This window comes from Anarhichas minor, unplaced genomic scaffold, assembly GCF_050575085.1.
Source record: "Anarhichas minor isolate MPS153535 unplaced genomic scaffold, ASM5057508v1 ptg000022l, whole genome shotgun sequence".
NCBI lineage: Eukaryota > Metazoa > Chordata > Actinopteri > Perciformes > Anarhichadidae > Anarhichas > Anarhichas minor.
The window spans coordinates 1,712,462-1,737,033 of NW_027466468.1; the positions used below are offsets into that span (position 1 = coordinate 1,712,462).

Consider the following 24,572-nt stretch of genomic DNA (forward strand, 5'->3'; position numbering starts at 1 on the left):
AATATGGCATGACTAATGGGAGACGTGATGTCTGAATGCAGCAGGTTCAGACATATCCTCCACTCTTTCTGTTAGAAAGTAGGCCGGCTTTAGAGGTAACAATGAGGGCAAAGACACAAAAAGGTAACTTGATCCACATAAAAGTCCTGAAAACCATGAAAGTCTGATATACTATTTAGCACTACATGAGGACGCAGTGGTTCAACTGCCCTCCACATCCTCTATAGGCTCTTATCCTCTCCGTTCTGCAGACACTGACTTTATCAGTCCCAACGCCTTTACACACTTGGCACGAGCCCAACCTTGACAAAAACTTCAGGGTTCAGACTCCCTTTATCTCAGTGACGCACACTGGCAGTAAATCGTTGATAATAAAGACGAATATATAATCAAGTCAATTTGAAAAACTGAAACTAGTGTGTTCCTGTGGATGCCTGTGATTCTGCAGGGACAATAATGTGCAAATCGGCCTGTTTCGAGGCAAGGCGGTAGTGAGTTTGGAGCAGTCACCTCATCAACATGAGGTATATGGACTGAGGGTTGAATAACCTTTCTTCCCCTCCCAGAATGCCATACAAGGTATATCTCACTGTCCAAGTTTCTGCTGCCAAATGTTGCACAACCTGAAACAGTGTGAAGGCTGAAGGTTGACCTTGGCTTCAAACATCATCATTCCTGTCACAGCCCTCAGACACACCAAGTCGTAAAATCATCTCAGTGGCGTGTTCGTAACAAATGTCATGACTCATCAAAAAACTGGGTGGATAGTCCAAATGTTACATGGTAGAACATGTGAACTGTTTATTTAAGACCGAACAAATTCCTGGGAATGTTGCTCGCACAGTGTGACTTAGTTACTGCACTAGACGTATCATTATTATAACTGCTACAGCTATATGTCCTGGTGCTACTATTACTTTAGTTACTTCATGGAACTTCGTGCTGGTTAAAAGTTGTTTTGTAGGCAGTTCACCAAGAAAATAACAATCAATATGAATGAACTTATATGAACTCATATGTTTATAAAGATAATAGTATAAGTGAATTCAAATTCAGTTTATTAATTTTTTTTTATATGAAAGACGCTCATATGAATAACCCTGTAGCCTGATCAATACACTGAAGTCTTAAGTCTCTTAATAACTAGTACAGATGACATTAATTAACCCAATAAAACTCCTGCTACAATACTGTTTGAAACTATGTCGTTATTATTTCGTATTTAATCTTTATTTAATAGAAAAGTTAATGCATAGAGAAAAAAGTGAACTTTAGTTCGTTTGTACATTTCATGTGTTCCTGTATGTATATATATATATATATATATATATATATATATGTATATATATATATATATATGCCTTGCACCTGTTGCAGGATGATACTACGGAGGGACTTTGCACGTATCAAGACCTTCAGGGAATTATTGGGAACAATACAAACGCCCTCATTGATAAGGAGACTCCGGTTCTCCTTATATTACCGTAAGTGACTACATAGGGGGTGCGAGCAGAGCTCAGTAGTCGGACTTACGCATCCACTTGTTGAGTTCACAACAGTTCGCCGTCGCTCTATTTAAAACGGCAACAACATGGCACGCGCCGGTCTGGTCAGACGGGAGTCGGTGGAAACCGAGATGCACAAGTCCGAAGATAAAATAAAAACCTTCGTTTACACCAAGAAGAGGGGCTACGATGTTACCCGGAACCCCGCCTTGAACAAGGTCAGTGTGGAGATAGTTGTGTGAGTTGTCGGCTTGTTTCCGTGACCGGCTAGGTTGACAAGCAAACTGCTGCTGCCTTCAGGCGCTGTAGGAAATATTAGAGGCGGCGACGACCAGCCTTAATGCAATGGTCTGTAATATCATAGCTAGGTCACGAGGTTTAGCTAACTTTCAGGGAGTGGAGATGCTCAACCAGTGATGAGTTATAGGCCCACAACAACGTTTTTGCTAATAAGTTACTACAGTGCTAATGCCAAAGATTGACAACTAGCTTACTAAGATTCCATTTCCCACGTAATTTGTGACGCTCATTATCATCTTCACCACACAAGCAGCAACCATCAATACTGTTTGATGTATGGCACATGTATTTAACAGTTTATTAAGCTGTATAAGTCCTCTTGTTTATATTTCTGGACCGCGTTCAGAAAACTCGAGAAGCAAGTGAACGCAACATTATCCAGGAGGTTTAGGTATCAGCTTTGGATGCGTTTATATTTAGATTTAAAGAGACCAAACGGCGTAGTCACACAGAGAGGGGCTTTTTATTAGTATTGCCCTGTCACGTATTGCTTTACAGAGACTCTTGCGGTGTGTCAGGAGCTTAACATAATGAATGGAGCATCAGGCCTGTCCTCCAACAGTGAACATTACAATATGTGATTCAGCATATAATGACAAGCTCACTGTGGAAGCGCATATCATGTCAAGTGTAAGCCAAATGTTTTTAGATTTAAAGTTGTTTTCATTTTCTCTTCTGGTTGTAAAATGAGGAACAGAGTTTAAAGTTGCTTAATCATGGAACAAATTTTGCTGAGCAGCTTCCTCGTGGAGCGGGAGATAAGCGGAAGACTGTGGGCTGCTGAGATTTCCAACATGATTCATCTGACCGGTCCTTTGCTGTTGACTTAGCCTGATGTCATTTTTTTTAACCATGCTAAACAATAAAAGCCTCTGGCAGCGTCTGAGCCTTTCCAGTGTTTTCTCTTGGTTTGTGTGGCAGCACGGGGCCCCAGAGGTCAAGCTGTGGTGACAGCGTCTCTGTCCATGGTGCTGACTGACCATCTGAACAACTGGCTGAATTCAGGGCCACTCTTATGTCAAATGTGACCTATAAGCAGAGCCTGGCCTGACCGCTCTTTGTCAAAGTCAGACTAATTTTAGAACACTTGAACTTTCTATTTCTTCCCTCCGAGTTGTTTCTCTCGGCACTTCTCTCGGAAGCTACAGGAGAACTGTAGGCCTGTCCACGTCTAATCTTTACTCTGTTCTGGTTTGTTTCTCTATGCGTTTGCAGCTACAATAGTCTAATTGCTATACATGTTTAGTTTCAAAGCTGCTGCGCTCTGATAAAGGCCGCAGTCAGTTTTCCACAGTTGGTCGGTGTAAACAGGGAGCCCCGATAAGTGAGACAGTGGAGTTCAAACAGGCCAGTGTCTGTGGAGCGAGGAGTGGCGAGCTGGTGGCGAGCTGATGTCTGTATGTCTGTGGAAAGCTTTTGTCACAGCAATGCAAAATGTAGTTCCTAAACTTCACAGGTGTGTAGTTGAGATCACAATGAAGGCCGAGGTTGAGGATGGGTGTGGTATCTGCAAAGGGGTAGGAAGTAGGGAAGAGTTCATTGCTTCATTCTTCTTAAAATCTCGTCAGACTGAGGTGATGGCTGTTTGATATGGAGGTCAAACCGGGACCTATAGCTTCAGCGCCTAATCTTGGCCCTAAACTGTTTGTTTACGTCTCAATTTACACCTCGGGGCCCTGAATGGACCCAGTGTACAAGAGGGCTCTTAAAGAGGGCGAGATAGGTTGACCTAAATTCATGGCACTCAGGATGTTTGGCTGTATTTTGTGTGTTTTATTAAAGGTCTGTTGAGAACCAGGCCTCAGACATTCAAATTTGGAGCCTTTACTAGAACAGTAAAGATGTGTTTGAAGCATAAAATAGAGACACAGAAATATCATTTTACTCACAGTTTTAAGAGTCACACTCCCTCATCTGTTGTACTCACTGTCCTCTTTCTAGCTCATTCCTCTTTCTCTTAATTTCCTTCGTTTTTCTGTGAGTAAATGTTATGAGAGCCACAGTTCTTTGTTCCTCTGTTTACAAGAAGGCTGAGTATGGCCAACTTTAAAAGGGAGGAGAACCCCCTTTTAAAGTTGGCCATCTTAAATGAGCTCACATTTAATTTTGTTACATTGTTTTGTAAAACAAATGTGGTATAATGAGATTAAACTGGCCTTGAAGCTACCAGGATATGAGGAGCCAGTATGTTTTTTTATGTTTTATTTTATTTTATTTATTATGACAAGCTCAGATATCTTGCTATAACCTTTATAACGTACGCCACAATTTTAAGTGACAATAAAATCACCTTATTTTAGTCAGAGGAGGTACAAAGAACACAACCATTCCTACACTTAGAAGGAAAGCAGGCATTTAGCTCATCTGGGTTGGTGGTTGTATCCGATCAGCCTCTCCTCACTCGGTTAAATTGACCCCAAAACACAGGCTCGCTCAAACACACACACAGGTCAGAGTCATAGCAGGAAAAAAAAAAACAGGTTTGTTATGCAGCCAGGTGAACCGTCCACTGTCGGCCCCGTGCATGAACCGGGGCTGAGGAAATTGGAGGAGAAGCTAGGAAATGACTGCTAAAGAGAGTTTAGTGGCCAGGCACAGGCAGGCCTCTGTGGCACATTATTGCCCCTCCCTCTGATTTCAGCGAGCCCCGCGGGGCCGAGGCATGTTTACCTCCCTGGGCCGGCCCACTTCACCCCTAACAGGAGCCAGTCACAGCACAACCTGCTAATTGATGCTCAGGGATGCGGCGCTGAAAGCAGCCTGTCCTCACATCTGCAGGCATGGATTTCCTTTTAATCCCCCGAGTCCCACGCTTATATGTGTGGGGCTGATGCATGCACACACAACCAGCCTACCATGCACGCACGCACGCACACACGCACGCACAAGGCCTCACCTTGCTCTGCGGCACCAACGCTCCCTCCTCCCTCTCTGGAGGTGGAACCGGATATTATAGGTGTGTTTTGTGTGCGCTCGCTGCGCAATAAAGAGACGAAGTGGGGTGCGAAGTGCGTAGAAAGGGTGCTCTGTGGCGAGGAAGAGAGCGCTGGCCGCGCTCCACAGACGACCTCTGTCCCCCAGCTTGATCACACGTTAATGAGGCATCTGTGTGGATCCCGGCCCCCTCAGCTCTGACGCTGGTTCCGCCTGCCGGGACCTTGGAAAACAACAACAACAACCGGCTCCTTAAAAAATGCTCTTAGCGCCCAATCAGGGATGCTGTTTCACCTCAAGCGCTCGGCACCGAGCTGCCGGTGTGTCGGCGGGCCAACAGATGCCCATTCACAGGCTCTCTACTGTGGGTGAAGGGGACTGTAACAAGTGCAGTCAGTCATAAAGGTTTAGGAGAATGAGAACTGAAGCTCCTGTCTGCCTCACAGAAATTGTCTGTCGGGCACGTTCTACTTGTTTAAACAAAATAACATCAAACCTGATAAAATACAGTCGTGAGTAATGAAACGGTGAATGCTTTCAGCGCTAAATCACAATAACTCACATTGATCCCCCCCGATTAAGCAGCGATCTTTCGTTTATTGAGGTTTTTAAAAATCACTAACACGATGCATCGCTCGAGCCCGCGAACGCTGAATAAAACGGAGAGCCCGGTGCCACGGCGGCGCTGCAATTTAACGCCCCATTTGCATCCACAGATGAAAGGCTTCAAGTAAGAGTCTCTGTTGTTGGCGAGTGCCGAACAACAGTGTATCTGATTGGGCATCGGGGATAGCGCTGATGGTCCTGATAACCTTCTGCAGCAACTGGAAGTAATTAGGCTCTCATGTTAGATTTATTCTGGTTTGACTGCTACACTCATCGACTTTTCTTTCCCCCCCTCACCAGGTTTGCATTTTCTTCTTACCCAAGACCGCCATCAACAGATTTAGCAACAAACAAACAAATGGCAACAAATATGCCCAGATTTTAATTCTGAAATGGAAATATTTCTGTTTCTTCGTGGCTCTTTGAATCCTCTTTCCTTTGGTTATGTGTCATGCTTTGTTGGTCGCTGCACGGTGTCTGACACGCTGAGTTTTCCATGTGGATCGTAATGCGCTCCAGCCGGCCTGCGTTTCTAGCAAGGACTGATAAGGGTTTTATAACCGCGCATGCACTCTAATAGAATTATGTCACAATTGGTAAAAGGTGCCGGTGAGACAACAGCTGGATGACCCGACGCTGACTTCAGCCGATGCAGTCTGGAGCTTTGATCTCCCACTGAGTCACTGAGTCACTGTGTCAGCGTGGCACAAGGACGACGTTTGTTTTCTGCCCAGTCAAGACTTATAAAAGCTTGATGCTGACCATTTGTGCTGGTGAAGCATTACAGCAGTGCTCTGTTTGTGCTGCTAGCCGAGGTTCCCATGGACCTCGGTACTCTTTCTACATTTATCAGTCTTGTCAGCTTTCTGGACCCTATCCTTCCTACGATCAACATTTCACAACTGAAGGAAAATCCTCTGATGGATATTTGTGACTATATTTCTTTTTGAAATGCAATAATTTGACTGGTATTTCTTGACTCGATAAGATAAGGAGAGTAAACAATAAGTCCCTAATGATGTTTATTCTGGCAGATGTCAAGTTTTACCCCATGAGCCCTTAAATAGTTTCACATTTTGGAAAATACAATTCAGGGCTGTTCAATTATGGCACAAACTTTGGAAACATCATGCATCAAGAAAGAACATTTTGTACAGTTTAAGTTAAGCTAAATGCATCAAACTGCATCAAACTGGTGCAAAATGAAGAGACTAGATCAAGAACTCTGTGCTCTTGTTTTCATAAACGTTGCAAGAAAATCTGACTTAAAGCAGTGACACCTCAAGACTCCAGGAGTGATTGCACATAACTCCTTGTAAAACAGCAAGTTGTACTTTGGATTTTAGAGATATCACATGTTAATTAGTGAGATGAAGAGTGGCAGGTCGGAAGAGTTTTTAGCCATACTAGCGGTCGTCAACCACTTTTTCCAGACTATATCTAAGTATTGGATGGATTGCCATGAGGGTTTGTACAGATGTACCAAAAGACTGACTTGTCCTTCAGCTATCGAATATTTGATAGATTGTATTCCCCCATTCCGAACAAAATGAAAGTTATAACTTTCACGATCTGACTTTTCATCAAGCAACATCATCGGGCCAAAAATGTGAATATGTCCAATACATTGTTTTATGACCAAATTCCAATGACAGCTTGTGTTAGTGCTAATTTGCAAATGTTAGCATGCTAAATTTAAGACGGTGAACGTGGCAAACATGAGTTCAGGTAAATATCGGCACGTTAACATTGTCGCTGTGAGCATGTTAGCATGCTGATGTTAGCATTTAGCACAGCCTCACAGCGTCGGAGTCATTCCCAGCTCCTAATCCCAATTTTCGGGGTAAATGGAATATAGAGTAAGAGTAACTTTTCCAAAGGCCATTGCAGAGGGGATTCTGACATCACTGCACTGTCTGGTGGGGCACAAATGAAGTGGGAACGTGAGTGTGTGAGTGTGTGTGTGCGTGTGTGTGTGTGTATTACGACAGCGGTTATGTGAGGTTGAACTCGATGATGTTGGCAGCGAGATTACAAGCCTTCGTTTAACTGAGCGGTGAAAATGGAACAAACCTTTCTCTGTTCAGACTTTACGCAGAGCAGCTGCACTTGTCGATCCCCCTCACTAGGTGGACCGCCAGAGCTCCGTGGATGATGTGAGTGTGTGAGTGTGTGTGGGTGGGTTGTCCCAGGTGTGGCCAGGTGTTCCAGTTTGACCGCACGCATTGTCGGTGACCAGACATTCCTCTGATGGACTGGAGTGGATCGGCCAGACAGAAAGAAAGTGCACCTTCGTTCCCCTCCAGTAACCAACCCCAACTTGAGCCTTACACACACACACACACACACACACACACACACACACGCGCACACACACACACACAGGCACCTGTAGGCACAAACACATACTCTTAACATCTTCATAAACCAGTTTAAATAGCTTAACCTGCGGCCCCATAAGTGCTTTTATCAGTGTTTTCTTCAGGGCAGGCTCAAATAAAGTGTAATATGATCACACTGTCAATTCACCTGTCTCTGCGTGCACACACACACACACACACACACACAAAAGTGTGATGCTGTGTTTAGTCAGCAGCAGGTCCCTCTAAATAGCTCGACCTCCTCAGCTCACTTTTGTGTGTTTCTTTTGTCAGGTGGTCCTTATTCATGAGAGGACAACAGAGGAGCCATTAGCTTGTCCCAGACAGACAGAGAGAGTAGGAGACAGTCTGAGCCTCATCGCCTCCCTATGAAGCTCATCTCAAGCATCCCCTTCTATCCCCCCCCCCCCCCCCTCTTCTCTTCAATGCTGCTTTTGTCTCTTATTTGAGAGTCAGAGTGGCAGAGGTCTCGTCGTGTCTTTACAAAGACCCAGCAGCAAGAATTTAAAGGTAGTATTTGGTTTCAGCGTCCTGCGACTTAGTGTATATATGGACATGATGTACAAATGGTTTCCCCAAGCACAGAGAGATGGCTATCACTGAGACTGATGCTGTGTTGATTGACAGGTTTCGTGGTGGTTGCAGCCCCGTTTAAAAATAAACCATTGCAAATGTTTCGCTCAACTTTGACATGCTAATTTTTCCCGTTGACTGATAGTAAACCATCTTGACCAAAGCTGACCTTTGAGGGAACTGAGAGCTGGAGAGTCCAAAATCCGAACCAATCATCTTGTGAACGTGGGTGGATGCATTTTGCTAGCATCACCCCTCCCCTGACTCCAAATGCTCCCATCACTAGCAGATCTAACACAAAGAAGTGTGTTAAAAAAAACAGCAAACTCTAAGTGTACTTAGCTGTTTCCCTCTTGAGTAAAGAGCTGTGCCCTTTACCATTAACCGTAAGCTACAGCCTTTACTGGTGGCAGTGTTACGGCCCGTTTCCTGTATTTTAACAGTAGTGATGTTTTCTTTACAAAGACACAAGTTTGTTTCTTCTATATTTTTACCGTCTGGGTGCATTTAGAGAGGCGGCTGCCAAGTAGGTGATCATTTGTCCAGAAGACATTTCTGTCGTCACAGAAACTAGCAGTGACAACAGGAACACACATTATGGTGGAGCTCCATTAGTGGAGTACCAGAGGTGAGAGGTGAGACTGGCTCACTGCTGTTTTACACCAATGCTGAAGGCGGCTGCGACTCTACCGATGCAAAGATAGCTGTAATTCACCCGCTTGCTGTTATTTTTGCGACAAACTCTGAAATTGGAAATACATTTGAGAATTCCTGTGCTAATAAAACAGTTCATCCAGTGGACACTTCGTGACCTTGTAACACAAGTCACAAGGATTTTGCTTCCGATGAGGAGGTAGTGTGAAACACCTGTATGAAGTTACACATGGCTGTCGAGGCCAATACTGTCATTTGGACACGGCCAATGAATGCTGAAGCCCAAAGTGAATTGGCTTGGAAGGCTTGGACGTTTTTCCGGCAACACTCAGGCTCCTAAGGGACCTGGACTGTGGAGCATGAAAGGGCTGCCTCAAGGGGATTGGCCTGCGTTTGAAGAGCCCCGCATGTCCGCTACCTCCACCCACTCAAGGCCGCCCTCCCTAAGTCAACAGCGGCTCGGTTTCCAAGGCTGTTTGACCAACAAGCGTGTCTGTGCATTCACAAGTTGACACCTCCTGATTTAAGGAGCCGCTGCTCTTTCATATTTGCTCAGGATGAGGAATTTAAGACGCTCTTTTTGGTCGGCCTCAGAGCTCAGTGTTGCTAGGCGGGGATCATGACTCATTAAAGCGAGAGGTAAATTAGAGTGACTGTCTGCTCACTGATGGAAGATCAGGACAAGAGATGCGCTGTTGTAGTCCATCTTGAAAGCTTTATGATAGAGTTTCTGGGCTCTTTACTTCTGGTTATGCCAACTTTACCTCTCAAGTTATTTTCACCAGCATTTTTTGCCTTGTTCAGCAAAATAAAATAAAAATATCTTCAAAAATAAAATCACAAATTCCATGTTTAAAATATAATTACAGTACAGTGGAAATATGGCAAATTTCCCACCATGACCTACACAGAGGGGGGTTTCACTCCATCTGCATTGGCAGTCTTGAGTGTAACAATCTACTTATCTCACCGTCAGCAACAGGAGGAACTGCCTATTGCTGTTAGAGCTCAGCTCATCATATGGTGTGGAGTCCCAAATAAGCCAAAAAACTAAGTTTGTTTACTTAGAGGCAGCAGCACTTACCTGATATAATCTGAAGCAAATTTAGGGTGTAATGATGTTTTTTTTTCTTCGTTTTTTTTAAACCAGAAACACACAGACTGCAGTGTTTTATCAAGACCTGCAATCAAACAAACAGTAACATAGGTCAAGCTCTTTCTCTCTAAACCAAACATATGAAATTAATCTTAAAAAGCCGGCACACAGAGCTCCCTTTCTGCCTCGACTGCTCCTCGTTTTGCTTTTTCTCAGTGCTCCTGTCTAACAGCATTATTAGCACAGTGCAGCAATGTTGATAGAGAAAATACTAGTTATCTCTCTGATTAATGCGTTTGGCCCTGCGAACAAATTTTTCGAAGCGCCATAGTCCCGGGGGCTGCTAATGACCAAAATTTGTTTAGGAATGAGAGTGCACATGCGGGCCTTACACGGCACATTTGTTGGGAGGCATTCATTGGGAAAAGCTTAGTCAGGCAGTAAGATCCTGGGAGGAGACGGGTCAGAGCTGATGTGTGCACTTTCTCTCCCTCCTGAGAGGAAGGCATGGATTTAAAGGGCTTTACTCACAGGGCGATCCTCTTGAATCCTGCAACGGCTGCCATTTTTGCAGGGAACAGATGGGGGCGGGGGTCATCTGGCCTTGTTAGTGAGGAAACCTACGAGGTTTGGACACAATAGGGCAACCTGGTACTCAATACTGTTTGAATACAAACATAGGCAGAAGTGAGAGCTCACATGGACAAAAAAATGACAGTGGCCAGGCTTCATATTCATCCTTAACAAGTCACAATAAGGCAGTTTGTTGTCATGACTCTTACTCCAAGTCGTTCGTTTTCAAACATTTAGTGGCATGTGACCTTTTGCTGAACTTTACCTTTATCTTTTCTACACACGTAGATTGAGCGTAGCCATTGCGAGATATCGACCGTATCAAAGTACAAGTTTAGTAAATAATAAGTACAAAATGATAACCATACTAACCTGGAGACAAATATTGGTTGAACTCATTGGCCTATGTTTGAGGGGTCGTGTCCGCTCTGCTTTACAAATTATTAACAGTCTCTTTGTGTGTTTCATGTGACCTATACATTCCTCAACTTCTTCCTGTTTCCATTTTATGAAAGATGGACCAATAGCAAATGTAAAGATTAGACAAGGACCATAAATTTGAACCTTCCAATACCATCCAACAGGCTCTAGTCGTAGACATATGATTTACTGTAGATGTATGGTATGTTTTTAAAGATCCACTTCAACCTGTAACTTCTTTACATTATAGTTTCAGTCTTCTCTGGTAAAGATCAGCCTCAGGGCTGTTGTCTCACGTCTAGCACTGAATGACCCTCTTGTCTGGTGCTTCATACAGGTGCTCTGGTGTTTCCCCCCTCTGGCAGGTTTATTGGGCTCAGTGTGCAGTCCCGTCTGTCACTGAACACTGCCGGAGGAGTGAGACAGGAGATAATGAGCTGTCTTTGATTGGCTGTAAGTCCCTACAGGATACAGGGCAGTACAGTACGTCATTATGGAAGAGATGGAATTAAATGCATCAGCTTATCTGATAAGTTACCTACGATCACTGCAGAGATCTTTGGGGAATTTCACACTTGACGGTTCTACTGAGACTCAAACTTCAGTTGGATCTCTGGAGTCAGAGTCCACCGTTTCACAATTGCTAAGCACTGACTTCAACCGCGACATCAAAGTACATGCTGAATGTTCTATTCTCTGGGCTCGTTCGAGGATTTGAACCTGGGACCTCATGCGGTCTGACCCGAGAATCGCACCGCAAGACTAACAAGCCATTCAAAAAGAAAGTTGTGTGCTTTTTCAGGAGCCTGATTTAGCAGCTTGGCTGTCAATGACGGGTCATCTTTGTTGTGCAGGACATTGAATGAAATTGGTGAAACACTGTAATGGTCTTTCCCTGCAGCAAAATGAAAACAATAAACCTTTTTGAAATGAAATTAATAATGCCTGAATACAATTTAGCTGCTTCAGTTTCAGGGTGCTGGTATTGTGCATGCTGGCTCACCATCACGCTGTAATGAGTCATGACTTACTGGGACACTTGAGTAGAGCCATCTTTAATGTCGTAGGGCTTTTCCCACTATGACAAATGGAAAAGGGCCAGTCTGGGATTTGAGCCCGGGACCTCTCACTCCCATCGCTAGAATGATGACCCCAGACCAACAAGCCCCTCAAAAGGATCTAGAGGAAAAGTCAGAGAATCACAAAAAGTCCTTTTAGCTTCATCGTCATTGGTTGAGCCAGAATCTCTGTTAGATGTTGAATATGTTTCAGTGGATACATCTTGGACCTGCTGGTGGCATTAGAGGACAAGTCTGGCCTTTAGTCATTGGAATACGTTGTATATGAACCATGAATGATATTGCTCATTGTAAAAAAAGTCATGGCAGTCCAATCCCAACCGTTAACTTAAGTGTGGACCGACCGACAGACAGACCGTCATTGCCGTCCCTAAAATCCAGTATTGCCGTGAAGTTGCGCTCATTGAGTTACTCATTTTATTGCCCTTTTTATATCTATTTCACTGGTCCAACACAAGCGACATTACAGTACTGCAGATTTGATGAGTCAAAAACACAATAAAACTTGTTAGTGTATTGATTACCACATGTGATAAAGTCACATAATCATAGGTTAATGGCTGATTGTGCATGTCTTTTTGAGTAGTTAATAGCTTTCTTGGCCTTCCATACAAAAAGCTTTTACACTATAATTTGAAGATGCTGAATGAATGGCAGCAACAGAAATGTCACCTCTCCCCTTTCATGTGCTGGTCTTTATTGCGCTTTTCTTTGCGTTACCATGAAGTTGTTACAGGAGATTCATTGTGGCTATTTGTAATGGAATTTCCTCTGGAGAGGGAACTTCCCTTTTTTAATACAGCGTAGGCCGACCTCGAGGTAGCTCTGGAGAGTCTCAAGGTTCCCCTCAGTACGGCAAGGGAACCAACTCTCTCTCCTTCACTGTCTCTGACACACACACACAAATACGCGCACATGCAGTCATGCACACACGCTAATGTACACCAGGCTGCGCAGGGTTTTCCATTCTTCCGTGCTTCACCTGCAGGCAGAGTCCATAAATAAACCTCCCATTCACTCTCTCTGTGTGCAATTAGGATCCTTTAAGAAAATCTCCACTCTTACTTCTCAATGACAGAAAAACACTTAAAGTTGGCTCTTATGAAACGGTCTTTACCGAGCTCGTTGCCGTGTAGTTTTGTTAGTTTAAGTGCTGCATCGTCTTGAGGACAAATGGAAAATGGGTGTATCTGTCAGAGGAGAGTTTTTTTTTTAGGGAAACACTGTCGCACCTGTCATGTGTTGATCCAGAAAGCAGTCGTATGCATCAGAGGGCAGAGGCCACGTAGCGTATGATTCTCTGGCATGTGTGTCAGAGAGTAAAAGGGTCATTTGAAGGCCTCTTTGTTTGTTTTTATCTCCTCTGGAAACGAGCACAGACATCCCTGACCTCCATTGTCACATCGCTGCTCCAGACTTTCTAACTGCTTCTCTCAATGTCTTCTGAATGTTGAGAAGTTGGACAGTTCAGATTTGCTTTTCCGACTCTTAAGACGCACTCTGAACATTTTTCTGGAATTTACAAGCTTTTTTTCGTTCTTTTTGACTTCCGTGTGGACATGTGCCAACCATGTGTCTGGATGTGCTTCCCCTGGCTCTGCTTTCAGAGGAATCCCTGATTGAGCTGTTTCCAAAGCAAAGCCGCGGAGAGGATTCTGTTTGTCATGCTTGTCCCCCATCTTAAACATGAGCCGGTATAAGACCGGCCGTGGCTGTGAGCAGCTGGATGGGGGAGGCGATGCGTATGGATCTAAAGCTGGTTGACAAGTATATATTGACAGCAGAATTGGTTAGTGAGGTCAGGTCACAAGCTGCAGGGCTCGTGTTACTGTTCCGCTAAAGTAACCTCAGGAAATGACTTAACCTCCACTCACTCCAGGGGCTCTACAACCTGGCTGCTGCTGCACCGCCGACATGTGAATTCTTCTTTGGGGAAAAGGCTTTACAAGGTTGTTATAGCTGTACGAGGACAATAGTATCGGGTTCAACGATGTAACTCATTTAGTCAGTTTATACATTTTGTACACACAACTGATGTTGAAGTGTCCACAGAATGCACAGAGGCCTTTGATGTTGTTGCAGTGAAGGATTTCATACAGTTTGGAATCTTGTCTCTGGTATGATGAAAGACATCTTTATAGTTTATTCTACAGTAAAATATGACAAGTCATCTCTTTCTCTCTGGTGACACAAGTTTCTGGTATTTCTGTATATTTGAGAAGATGCTCAATTCGATTGAAAGCTGTATGGGTTGTGTACTATGCAGAACGTCTGCCGACAGATGTCAATTAAACAAAGAGAAACCGAAATATTCCCCCTTCCACAGATTTATTACCTTCTTGTGTTTATTAAGTATTTATCTATTAACTTACGGTATTGTTTTGCCGTTACCACGCTTCACCATCTCCTCCACCATCATTGTCCATGGCAGTGTGGGAACAACAGCGTCCATCTGTTAATCAACATGCAAGGATGAGTTGTGATATTTCATGTTTTTATTATCGTCCACAAATACCAGACTAAGGCCTGTAATGAATTGATCTTACTGACAAGTGTTGTCTGTGTAGATAAGGTCGGATTTATCTCTGTCCCATAAAGCTCCTCTATTGTCCTTAAATTAATAAAAATACATCAATTAGCCGAACCGTTGCTTTGGATGACATGTGTCTTGATTGCCTTGAACGTGGTCAATTTAGTTTATTTTAAATTAATCTTACATACATCAGCCTGGTGCTATGAATACTCACTAGAGCACCAAATGTGGATTAATCCGGCACTGAAAACAGCCCTCAACAAAACCCGTTCACCCCAGTTTGTCTTCAGAAAAAGTTTTATGAGATTTGTTGACAATATATTTGTTGTCAATATATAGTAAAAATATTGTAAACAAGATAGAACAAAGCCATTCTTATCCAATAAACATCTTTGAGAGTGACATGTTCTCCACTCTAATGTATGTGATGATGGAAAGGTCATCACGTAGAGCTATTTTGTGAATGTGCTATATATCCAGAGTCTGGTTAGAATGAGTATGTGGTTTGCTACAGGTCACATGTCTGTGAGGCCATGTATGAGCTGGTCCGTATAGCCACAGCAGGATGACTGTCCCAGGATGGACGGCCTTCTTATGTTGCTTCCGTTTCCACCTGATCGCCGATGCCTGTAGGAGTTATACAGTGTAGGATGACTGCCACGGCCATTCGGAACAATGAGTGCAGTGATGCCGTTAGACTTGCTTCCTCAAAATCAGGAAATGCATTCCTGTGCAGCGTGGGCCCAATCAAAAAAGATGGGGTTTTAGTTTACACCTTTGGACCGACTCCATATGTAATAACCTGATTGATCGGCACTGACACTGATCCCGAGACCCCCCATTTGTATGAGAGATGTCTGTACGCCTCCATTCAGATTCATGGCTGCTGTGTGTTTTGCAGATCAAACGCATAGAGTGAGCATGGACACACACACACACACGCACACACACGTGCAGGAGCATACTGGCATAAATATATGCACTCATTTTGCCCCTCCCTCCGTCTTTCTTCCCTTTCATCACTCCTCCAGCGCACACTTCCACACTCTCTAATGTAAGAAAACATATCGTACGTCACTAAACCAGGTCTGCCGCTGTGCACTGGAAACCATCAAAGAGGTTAAACACCTGCTTTGCCAGAAGGCGTTTTCAATGAAGCCGCTAATTACATTACTAATTTCCGAAACACTTTTAACATTTTCATGCAAGAAATTAAAAAATGTATGGATTGCTGACTTGTTGCCAGTCAGTCTGGTTACCTGTTCTATATTTATGCATTGTTTTCACTAACTTCAACTTAAAGTTTACTTTTGCATTGTGAGATACTTTAACTTTAGGGGTGTTTACACTTTCCTTATACACGGGCAGACTGTCGTGTGTGTTATTCAGGGTGGATGTTTCATGACCTATTTAAAGGCCCCTGAAAAAGATCTTTAACCAGACATCAACATGAACACCACTCAACTCCACTGGGGTGTCAATGTTTCAAATTTAAATTTCTCATAATTTTTCACTTGATCGGATTGATGCGTATCTAACTGGTCGTGATTGGTTGTCGTTGGATGCATTTGACACAGCTTGCATGATACAGACTAGCCTATCTGATGACATGATTTTGATGTGCTCAGCTTCATATTACCACTCATCGCGGTGGACGTGGATTGAACACGTGTCCCGCTGTAGGAAAGTTCTCATGGGCAACTGGAAGAAGTGTGATTGTACCAAACAACGTTGCCTAGTGCAGCTTTAAATGATTCCTCTGCCTACAGCGCAAACCTCGCCACAGCATCTGTCTCTCTCTACGTGGCAGCACCAGAGAGGCGCTGAGCTGAGCGTGCCGGTGGTGCCTGGTCTTGGTGGTTTTGCTGTTATGTAACTGGCCTGGTTGGCTGGCTGATCTCAAGCCCAAAAGGGCTGCGAATGCTGGTCCCGGTCTGGACGGTCCGCTTACGTCCAGTCACCCCACCAGCCAGGCGCTGGCGGCCCCATCCGTTTGTCTTTGACCTTTTCATCGAGAGTGGCCCCGTCTCTTTCTTTCCCGCTCTTTTCTTTGTGTTCATTTTTTGGTCACTCCTCGTCCCTGCTGTTTTGCTCATCTTTGGATTCTATCCTCTAATCCCTTGCTATGATAACTCCGGGATGAATCTGTCATTCCTCTGGGCCAGCCGCTCTCTTTCCCCCACCAGCTGTTTTCACAGAGTCTAGACACACATGCCGATATTGATCAAACAAGAGGACGCCGTGGTGCGCTGCCGGACAAATGAGGACGTCGTGGAGTGTGGGTCTTCTCCTGCGGCAGGATGAAGTAGACTCTTTGGTTGTGTGTGTGTGTGTGTGTGTGTGTTAATGAAGCAGATTGTCTACCTGTGTGTACGCTCTTTGTGTGTTTATGAAGAAATTGGGCTTGAATCAGCATTAACATCCTGCTTTTAGCACGGCATGTATACGCGTGTGTTTGCATGTGCATGTGTGTGTGTATAAACACTGGAGCCGGGGCTGTGACTCAGTCTTTCCTCCAGCTGTTTGCCAGTGAGGGTCCTGAACTCATCAGGCGGCTTCCTGCGATAGCGAGCTTTTAATTCAGCTTCTGCTGACTCTCTGCTTTCAGCAGTCTGTCCTGCCTGAGCTTTGAAGCTCTGAGAACAAAGATGTTTACGTGGGCATGCCTGAACCCTCAGAGCACAAAAACCTTCTTTAACTTTCAGGCCGCGTCCAAATCTCCATCTCGTTCCCTTTTTCTTGCAAAGATAACGTTCTTTTCTGCTGATTGCAGCGGCTGGTCAACTGAGAAGCTACTGCGCCGTACGCTGCACACCTCCAAACTGTAACAAAACAGTGTTCAGCAGGAGTCCTGGAGCAGTGCGAGGGAGAACACGTGGCGATGATAGTGGGGGTAGAGTGGATGGGAACAACCTCAGCAGTTTGGTCAGCTGCAGAGAGGTCGCCGGTCGGAGGAGCTCTGACATCACCAGCACAAGTGAATCCAGACACGCCGGTCTATGGTGTAACAGCAGCGTGGGCGAGCTCAACCGCTGCAGACCACTTTCTCACAGTCCTGCTGAACGTTGCGCAAACGTCAGCCCCCCCCCCCCCCTACAGGTTTTCATTTCGAAATCTACTTTTATATTGGCAACCGCAGAGGACGTTCTACATTTAACTGCCAAGTGGTGACACATCACAGAATATACAGTTGCCATTTAATAAAGGGGTCATTTCATTTTGTGTATTTTGATTTGTTCAACCTGCAGCTGTTGGCATGTCTTAGTGGCTTTATGTCAGTGATATGACCTTCCTTAACAACTTTGTGTGTCCTTAAAACACCCACAATGCAATTTTAATCTAGGCTTTTCCATTATCTTGCCTGTAACTGAAAGTGATTGTAGCAGAGGTGTCAGCTCCACTCTGAGTTTATCACCATCGACTTGGGACTTCTCTTGGACTTTCGCCTTTTGACTTGGAATGATACGCTCCCAAAGACCGAAGATTAAAGACCTGTGCATCCAATCTTTTCCTCACATCAGAAGCCAATCCCGTTGCACGAGCATGTGGGGAAGGTGTGTTTGGCAGTGTCGGCCATTAAACATTTGATACTGGATCATTACATCCGAATAAAGACTTCCCGCGGTGTTTTTGTTTAGTGGCGGCCCCCCTGCATCTCCTGAAGAGCTACACTGTTAAATTCCGACGTTTCCTTGCTCAATTTTGCTTTATTTTACTTTACTTGGACTCAACCCAAAAGTATGTGCCTCGCAGAATTCATCTCCTGTATTCAAAATGTTGATTGAAGTGTTAACACCTTTTAAACCTCTTTATTGCTTTACAGTGTGACTGATGTGGTTCACCTGCTTCTACTATAATGGGCTCACCCATTAGCTTCCTCTTTGTTCTGTTCTACCCTCATGAAACACATTTAGATGCCTCCATAAATATTGTTGCCCTGAAATCATTGAGTTGAACATTTGAAAAGAAATGCCGTGGAGGCGATGACGCGGCATGAATAGGAGACGGATAAACGAGGGTAAAGATGGCTATCACTATACATCACTTTCAGCAAGTGGTTTTTGCCGATAAACAAGTCATACAAGAAGGCCATCTCTTGTAGTGCTTGGGCTCTGCCTCGCTATGAAAAGAGAAACCCCCCCCCTCTCCCACACAGCGTTGAATAGAGAAGTGCTCTATGGCCACACACGTCTCTGCCAGGCCGGATCGCGGTGCCAAACATTTGAGCCCTCTCCCTGTTGTAGGCCTGTGGGCTTTTGTCCCCGCGTCTGATCTGCCACTGCGGTCCAGAGGGGCTCAATGGGAAAAGGCCTCCCCGTCGTGTTAGGCTCAGGTCTCTCTCAATAGGGGTTGTTTCTCCTGGAGAAGGGGGCATTTCCATTGAAGCCGCAGCCGGGTAAACACTGGGAAAAGAGTGAGGCGTTTAAAAAAAAATAAAAAATTGTTATTTGGAAGTGGGAGTTGTGTGTCGGAAGGGGAGAGGACTGTGAGCAGGAGGATCCCCTCCTCGTCTCTGATCTGGGAATCTCACAAGCTGAATCAATCACGGCTTTGTGTGGAATTACATCATTTAAAAAAAGTTTTACCCAGAAAGTGGAGAAGGCTTTTGAGGGTTTAACATTTTGGTTTTGAGTTTTTTTTCCTCATCAGCACATTGACTAAATTGTCCATCTAAACCAGTTATTTAGTCTCATGGAGTCACCGCGAGAAGAGGAGATGATTTCATTTTCTTCCACTGTGTAAAAACACATTTGAAGTAATGTTCGGTGCTTTGCCACACTTTTGATATAATCTGCCATATTCCTACTGCAAAGATTCTCAAAATTGAATTGAGGCAAGGCTGCAGTCCATAGTAGCTCTTGTATCTCTGCATGCATCAGACCATTTGTTGCAAATGAATGAATAGGTCGGCGTTATAGGTCGGATTTCGTGGGTGAGGACGCAGAGCTGAGAAACATAACATGCAAAGAGAGAAATATAAGCTGAATGATTTGAAAAGTAACGCAAGTACTTTTTTGATTTAGTTCAGCTCTATAGCACGTTTTCCAAATATCTCCCCCAACACTTCCCCTATTGCCTGAAACCTAATTGAAAACCTGTCACCCACATGCACATTACCAAGGCTCTGCGTGATGTAAATGTATGTCACTGCACAGTGTTTGAAGTCGCATCAGATTCCTTTACTACTCTTTCCCCACAGAAAGTGAAATCTGAGAAAACATTTCGGAGTAGAGAAGTGTGTGAGAAATGTTTCAGAGCAGTGTTGATGTTGTGATAAGGAGCCTTCTCTTGTGGGCGAACTTAAACCACGCAGTGGCATTAAGGAATTTAACTCTGTCCAGATCAAGGACAAGTCCTGCTGTAATGAAGGGAGTGGCTCTGTAGACCGAGCTCTGTGCGGTTGTGGCAGATTGAAATGAAAAGGTCCGAGGTGGCAGAAATCTATAAACCTTTTACGCTGGAGAGTTGCGTTGAACCCACCCTTTGAACTCCCTTGGAAGCGAAGCGATGCAGTATTTATCAGATTCAAAGAAACTTGCGCTTTCATCTTTCTTGTTTGGGCATCTGGTGGACTAATTATCTCTTTCCTCTCCGCTGAGCGTTTTGGGGTGGGCACGGCAGCAGTCCGAGGTTAAGGGGTGGCACCGGCCGGCGGGGCAGATTACAGGTTCGGGTCGTTACCGTGGCTTCTGGGACATGGAGCTGCGGGCGTCACATGTGTTGGCACTGGGTGCGGGCACTTCAGATGTGGTCGGGGACATGTGGAAGCTCTCTAGGGTTTATCCTGCCCGGCCCAGTTTAGGGCTCCTGAGGGGAGAGAGGGCAGGCATTACAGCCGTCAAACATCGAAAACCTGTATTCAGACAAACAAACACAGGGGTGCTGTGTGTGTGTGGGTGTGTGCATTTCTGTTAGCTTTCAAGTTTGTATGTGTGTGTGGGGGGGAGGGGGTGTGTATGTTTGTCACCGCACTTTGGTTTTTGTAAGAATGTAAACCAAAAAGTACAGTCGGGGAAATTGTTGCCACTATTCGTGATTGATCAATCTCTCAATCTTCTGTTTGCATGTTTGGCTCGTTTTTGGTTCACACTTGACAATTGCAAGCCGACCCGAGACCGTAGAGATCTTTGCTGCTATGGGGAGCTGAACCGTCGCACTAAATTTCAGGGTCATTTTCTGCCAAACTAAAGGAGAAAAAAATGCACTGCTTCCAATATTGTTGGTGTGAAGCTGTCGTAACATTTCAACAGTAAGAGGGAAAGCTCACCACTCCTGCAGTGTGTTGTCCCCGGCCCATGTTGAGACAAAGTCCTTGTTGCCTAAGAAGGCTGACTGACGGACCCGTTGAGAGGACCTTGGGATTGAAGAGATTGGCAGCTCTATTTACACGCTGAGGTCAAGGGCGTCGCGAAGCCAACAATCAAGTCAAAAGGGATGTCAAGACTGGCGTCAACCGTTCCCACGCTTTCCCCGGCCAAAGCCTGCGAACCGTGCAGCGCTGATCTTTCTTGCCGTGAAACCTCCGCCCCCTGCTCTTTTCTCCCTTCCGTCACCAGCTGACTCAACCGGCCGTATCTTCAATCATGAAGTCACTCAGGGTTTCCCCTCCAAACCCAGAAATGATTTAAAAAGATCTATTTTGAGGTTGTTTTTATTCCGCTCAGTGCCGTCATATTCGGAAGATACGAAGGTAATAACAAATAGACACCGCCCAAGCAGACACTGAATGTGAGACAAAGAGAGGATAAGTTTCTGGACACAAGCAAGCAAGAGTGAAAACATATTTTAGACTAAAAGTAGAAAACCTGTCTGCTAATTACAGAGCTCCATGTGTGTGTGTGTGTGAATCTGCAAGTAGTACTTGTACTTCCATTATTTCCATTTTATGCTGAGACGTCACCATATTTCAGAGTGAACCTGGTTTTAATGTGATTAATATGATATACAAGACACACAAGGAATACTTTTACTTTAGTACTTTGAATACATTTTGCTGATAATACCGTCTGGTAATGGTAGACTAGTACACGCCTGTTTGTTTGTGTTTTGTGGGCCTTTTTTTTTCAGCGCGTTCAGGCTCCAACTGTCCCTCAGAAAAGCGTCCAACAAAAATAATGTTTCTCAGCTAATGAAAGAGCAGCGTGAGCCCGGGTGAGGAATGAATCTCGTTTCAGTATTTTAAGACTCTTCTCTCTCCCACGTGTCCCTCACCGTGGCAGAGCAGCAGACCAAGCAGAGCGGCGGTGCATCGATGGAGGTGGGGGGGGCCGGTTGCTGCTCCAAATGCACGAGGCGGGCTCCTGGAGACAGCAGCTGGCTCTCTGGAAAATAGAAAATCTTTTTTGATTATCGGGGAAGGTTGTAATTCTGAGCTGCTTCTGCCTATTTGAGGTCCGTTAAGTACAGACTGCGTCGGGGCGAACGGCAGACGGATCGGGACGCGTACTTTTGCCGAAATAACCGATGCCCTCGTTCTTAGTCATGCTCACATGATTTACCGCTGTCAAGGAGCTGACATTGTTTGTTTGAATTGACGTGTGCGTGTTCTGTGTAAACTCATGTCATTACTGATAGCTTGTAGACATTAAGCAAACACAACATCAGCTTCTTTAGATGCTCTGCCAAGAAAGGAAATGGAATTCTTTTTTTCTCCTTATTCCCTCCTTTTATTTTTGCATCATTGCTCTCAAGAATTACTGAGATTAAATCTACAAACCACCAGCTAGAAAGAGGTCTGCTTTTTTCTTTAACTAAATGTAAGACTAATAAGATTCGGTAGTGTGCCTGTGGTCAGCGCTGATGCTTCTTCTGACATTTTTCTACTTCCCTCCTAACAGTGCTTCTCACGTGATCAAGCACATTCTTTTTGTTTTTTTAAAACCAGATACACAGAGAGTGCCGGTGGCTTGGAAACGCTGTAAATTGCAGTGGCCAACGGGCTGAGCTAAGCATCCGTGGCCGTGATCCAATTCATAAGAGGTTTACGGCGCAGCTTCGCTTCTGTCTCACCAGTCAGCAACAGTAGCTGGCATGTTGTGGCTGAGGTTTCACCGGGTCGCTGCACTTTCATGGGCTTAGAGGAGATGGAAATGCCAACCATGCATCACTTGCAGAGAATAGTAGAGAATGCTGTTCCCATTTTAAATATGGACTCAATACTTGTTCTGGGTGATTTGGGGACAAATCTCCTCCTCTTCTTTCTTTTTTTTTTATATCTGCAGCTGAAGTACCTCAGTCTCACGCTGTCACCGCTTCCCGATGTCACATCAACATACGACATTGTCTCCTCTGCTTAAGAGCCTCAAAGGTCAGAGGTCAGAGTCGACAGGGTTTAACAGGCTTGACACTAAACGTGTGCATGTTTTTCAATAGTCCCGTTCGGGGGTCTGGGGGGGGGAGAGAGATGAAAGCCAGAGTAGAGGTCAAAGTGAAGCAGGGTCCTGGTCTTGACCTCGTTGTGTGTGTTTTTGAGGATGTGCACTGGTGAAAGCGGACATCGCACCAGAATGCGAGCCGCCGCCGGCCCCTCTGAGAGCAAACACCACGGCCAAGCAGAGGAGAGGTTTGACACGCCACCTCTCTCATCACTCAGGAATGTTTGAACAGAAACGATTGGTGAATATTTTCCCCCAATTTGCAAATGTTCAAAGTTCAAACCGAGTTTTCAGAGGAGGGGGGGGTAAATACCAAGAGTGCAACAAGATCCACCATGATGCCTTTGTAAGCAGGAAATATCTGTTAAATAAGAAATAATGCATAGTTTAATCTTTAGAAGGTGTATTTCATCACGGTTGGAACAATCTACTTCTTTGAGCAAAGTACACTTCTATGAATAGTTCAGGTAAGTATTTTACACTTTTACACGGGACAGTCCAGATCCAACATTTAAAGCAATAGTTCAATATTTTGGCAATATTTCTGCATAGTTTGGTGGTCAAAAGTCACTTTGACCTTCCAAAACACATTTATAGCCATAACTCAAGAATCATTATGCTAATTATGACAATTTCACACAAATGTCTAAAAGGATAAAGTTATGAAGTGAATACATTTTGCACAGACATGGTTGTAAACTGCAACATGAGTGGTTGGTGGTGGCATGCAACCTCGAGGCGGTTACTCTTATTGATCCATGAGGGATTTTTATTCGTTAAACAAAATGGCGGCGGTTTGTGTGTGTCTTCAGGGCATGGCTTTCTCCCTGGAGGAGCGCCTCCAGCTGGGGATCCACGGCCTGCTGCCTCCCTGCTTCATCAGCCAGGACGTCCAGCTGCAGCGGGTGCTCAAGAACTACGACATGAAGACGGACGACCTGGACAGGTGAGGCTTACACAAACGCAGCGACAGAAACCTCTACTTACTGCCGCGACGTATCTTTTAATCAGAGTTGATTTTCGATGGATTCCCCAGAGGATTCCCCCTGTGCACGCTGGGAGCCCCTACATCTGGAAGCCTTCAAAAACACGAGCGGCAGATTAGCCATCAGCCCTCAGAGGTCTACGCCCATCTCTTAACACCGTATATCTTACTGAACAGATCTCTCTCACCCCCATTCCTCCATCTCCTCCCTGTATTCCTTCACGAGTGTTTTTCTAACCTCCACAGTGACCAAATGAAAACTTCAGCTCAGTTTTGCACGTGTCATTAGACGCTTAGAAGTGCTGCTAGCGTTATGTAATGAATCCGCCTCATGCTAACATTTCAGCCCGGGCTCTTTGATCAACAAGAACGGGCCGGTTTTACTGCTTTGAATCATATGCAGAGTGCTGAATATTAAATGGCCCTCTTATTCCAGTCTGCTCAGCTCGCTCTCAGTCAACCGTTCCATCAGCTGTCGCTCCCAATGTCTGGGACGAGCGAGCTGTTTGCGAGACAGGACTTTAGGGTCAACAGTAACTACACGTCTTTTTAAAGGCC

General features: G+C 44.8%; 1 protein-coding gene across 1 annotated transcript in view; it reads left to right on the plus strand.

The window, feature by feature from the left end:
- The first annotated feature begins 1,591 nt into the window (after positions 1-1,591).
- Positions 1,592-24,572, plus strand: part of me1 (malic enzyme 1, NADP(+)-dependent, cytosolic) — a 72,607-nt gene continuing 49,626 nt past the window's right edge. The window contains exons 1-2 of the mRNA XM_076096490.1: positions 1,592-1,723; positions 23,842-23,975. Coding sequence (XP_075952605.1) covers positions 1,592-1,723; positions 23,842-23,975 — 266 coding nt within the window. The remainder of the gene's footprint in view (positions 1,724-23,841; positions 23,976-24,572) is intronic.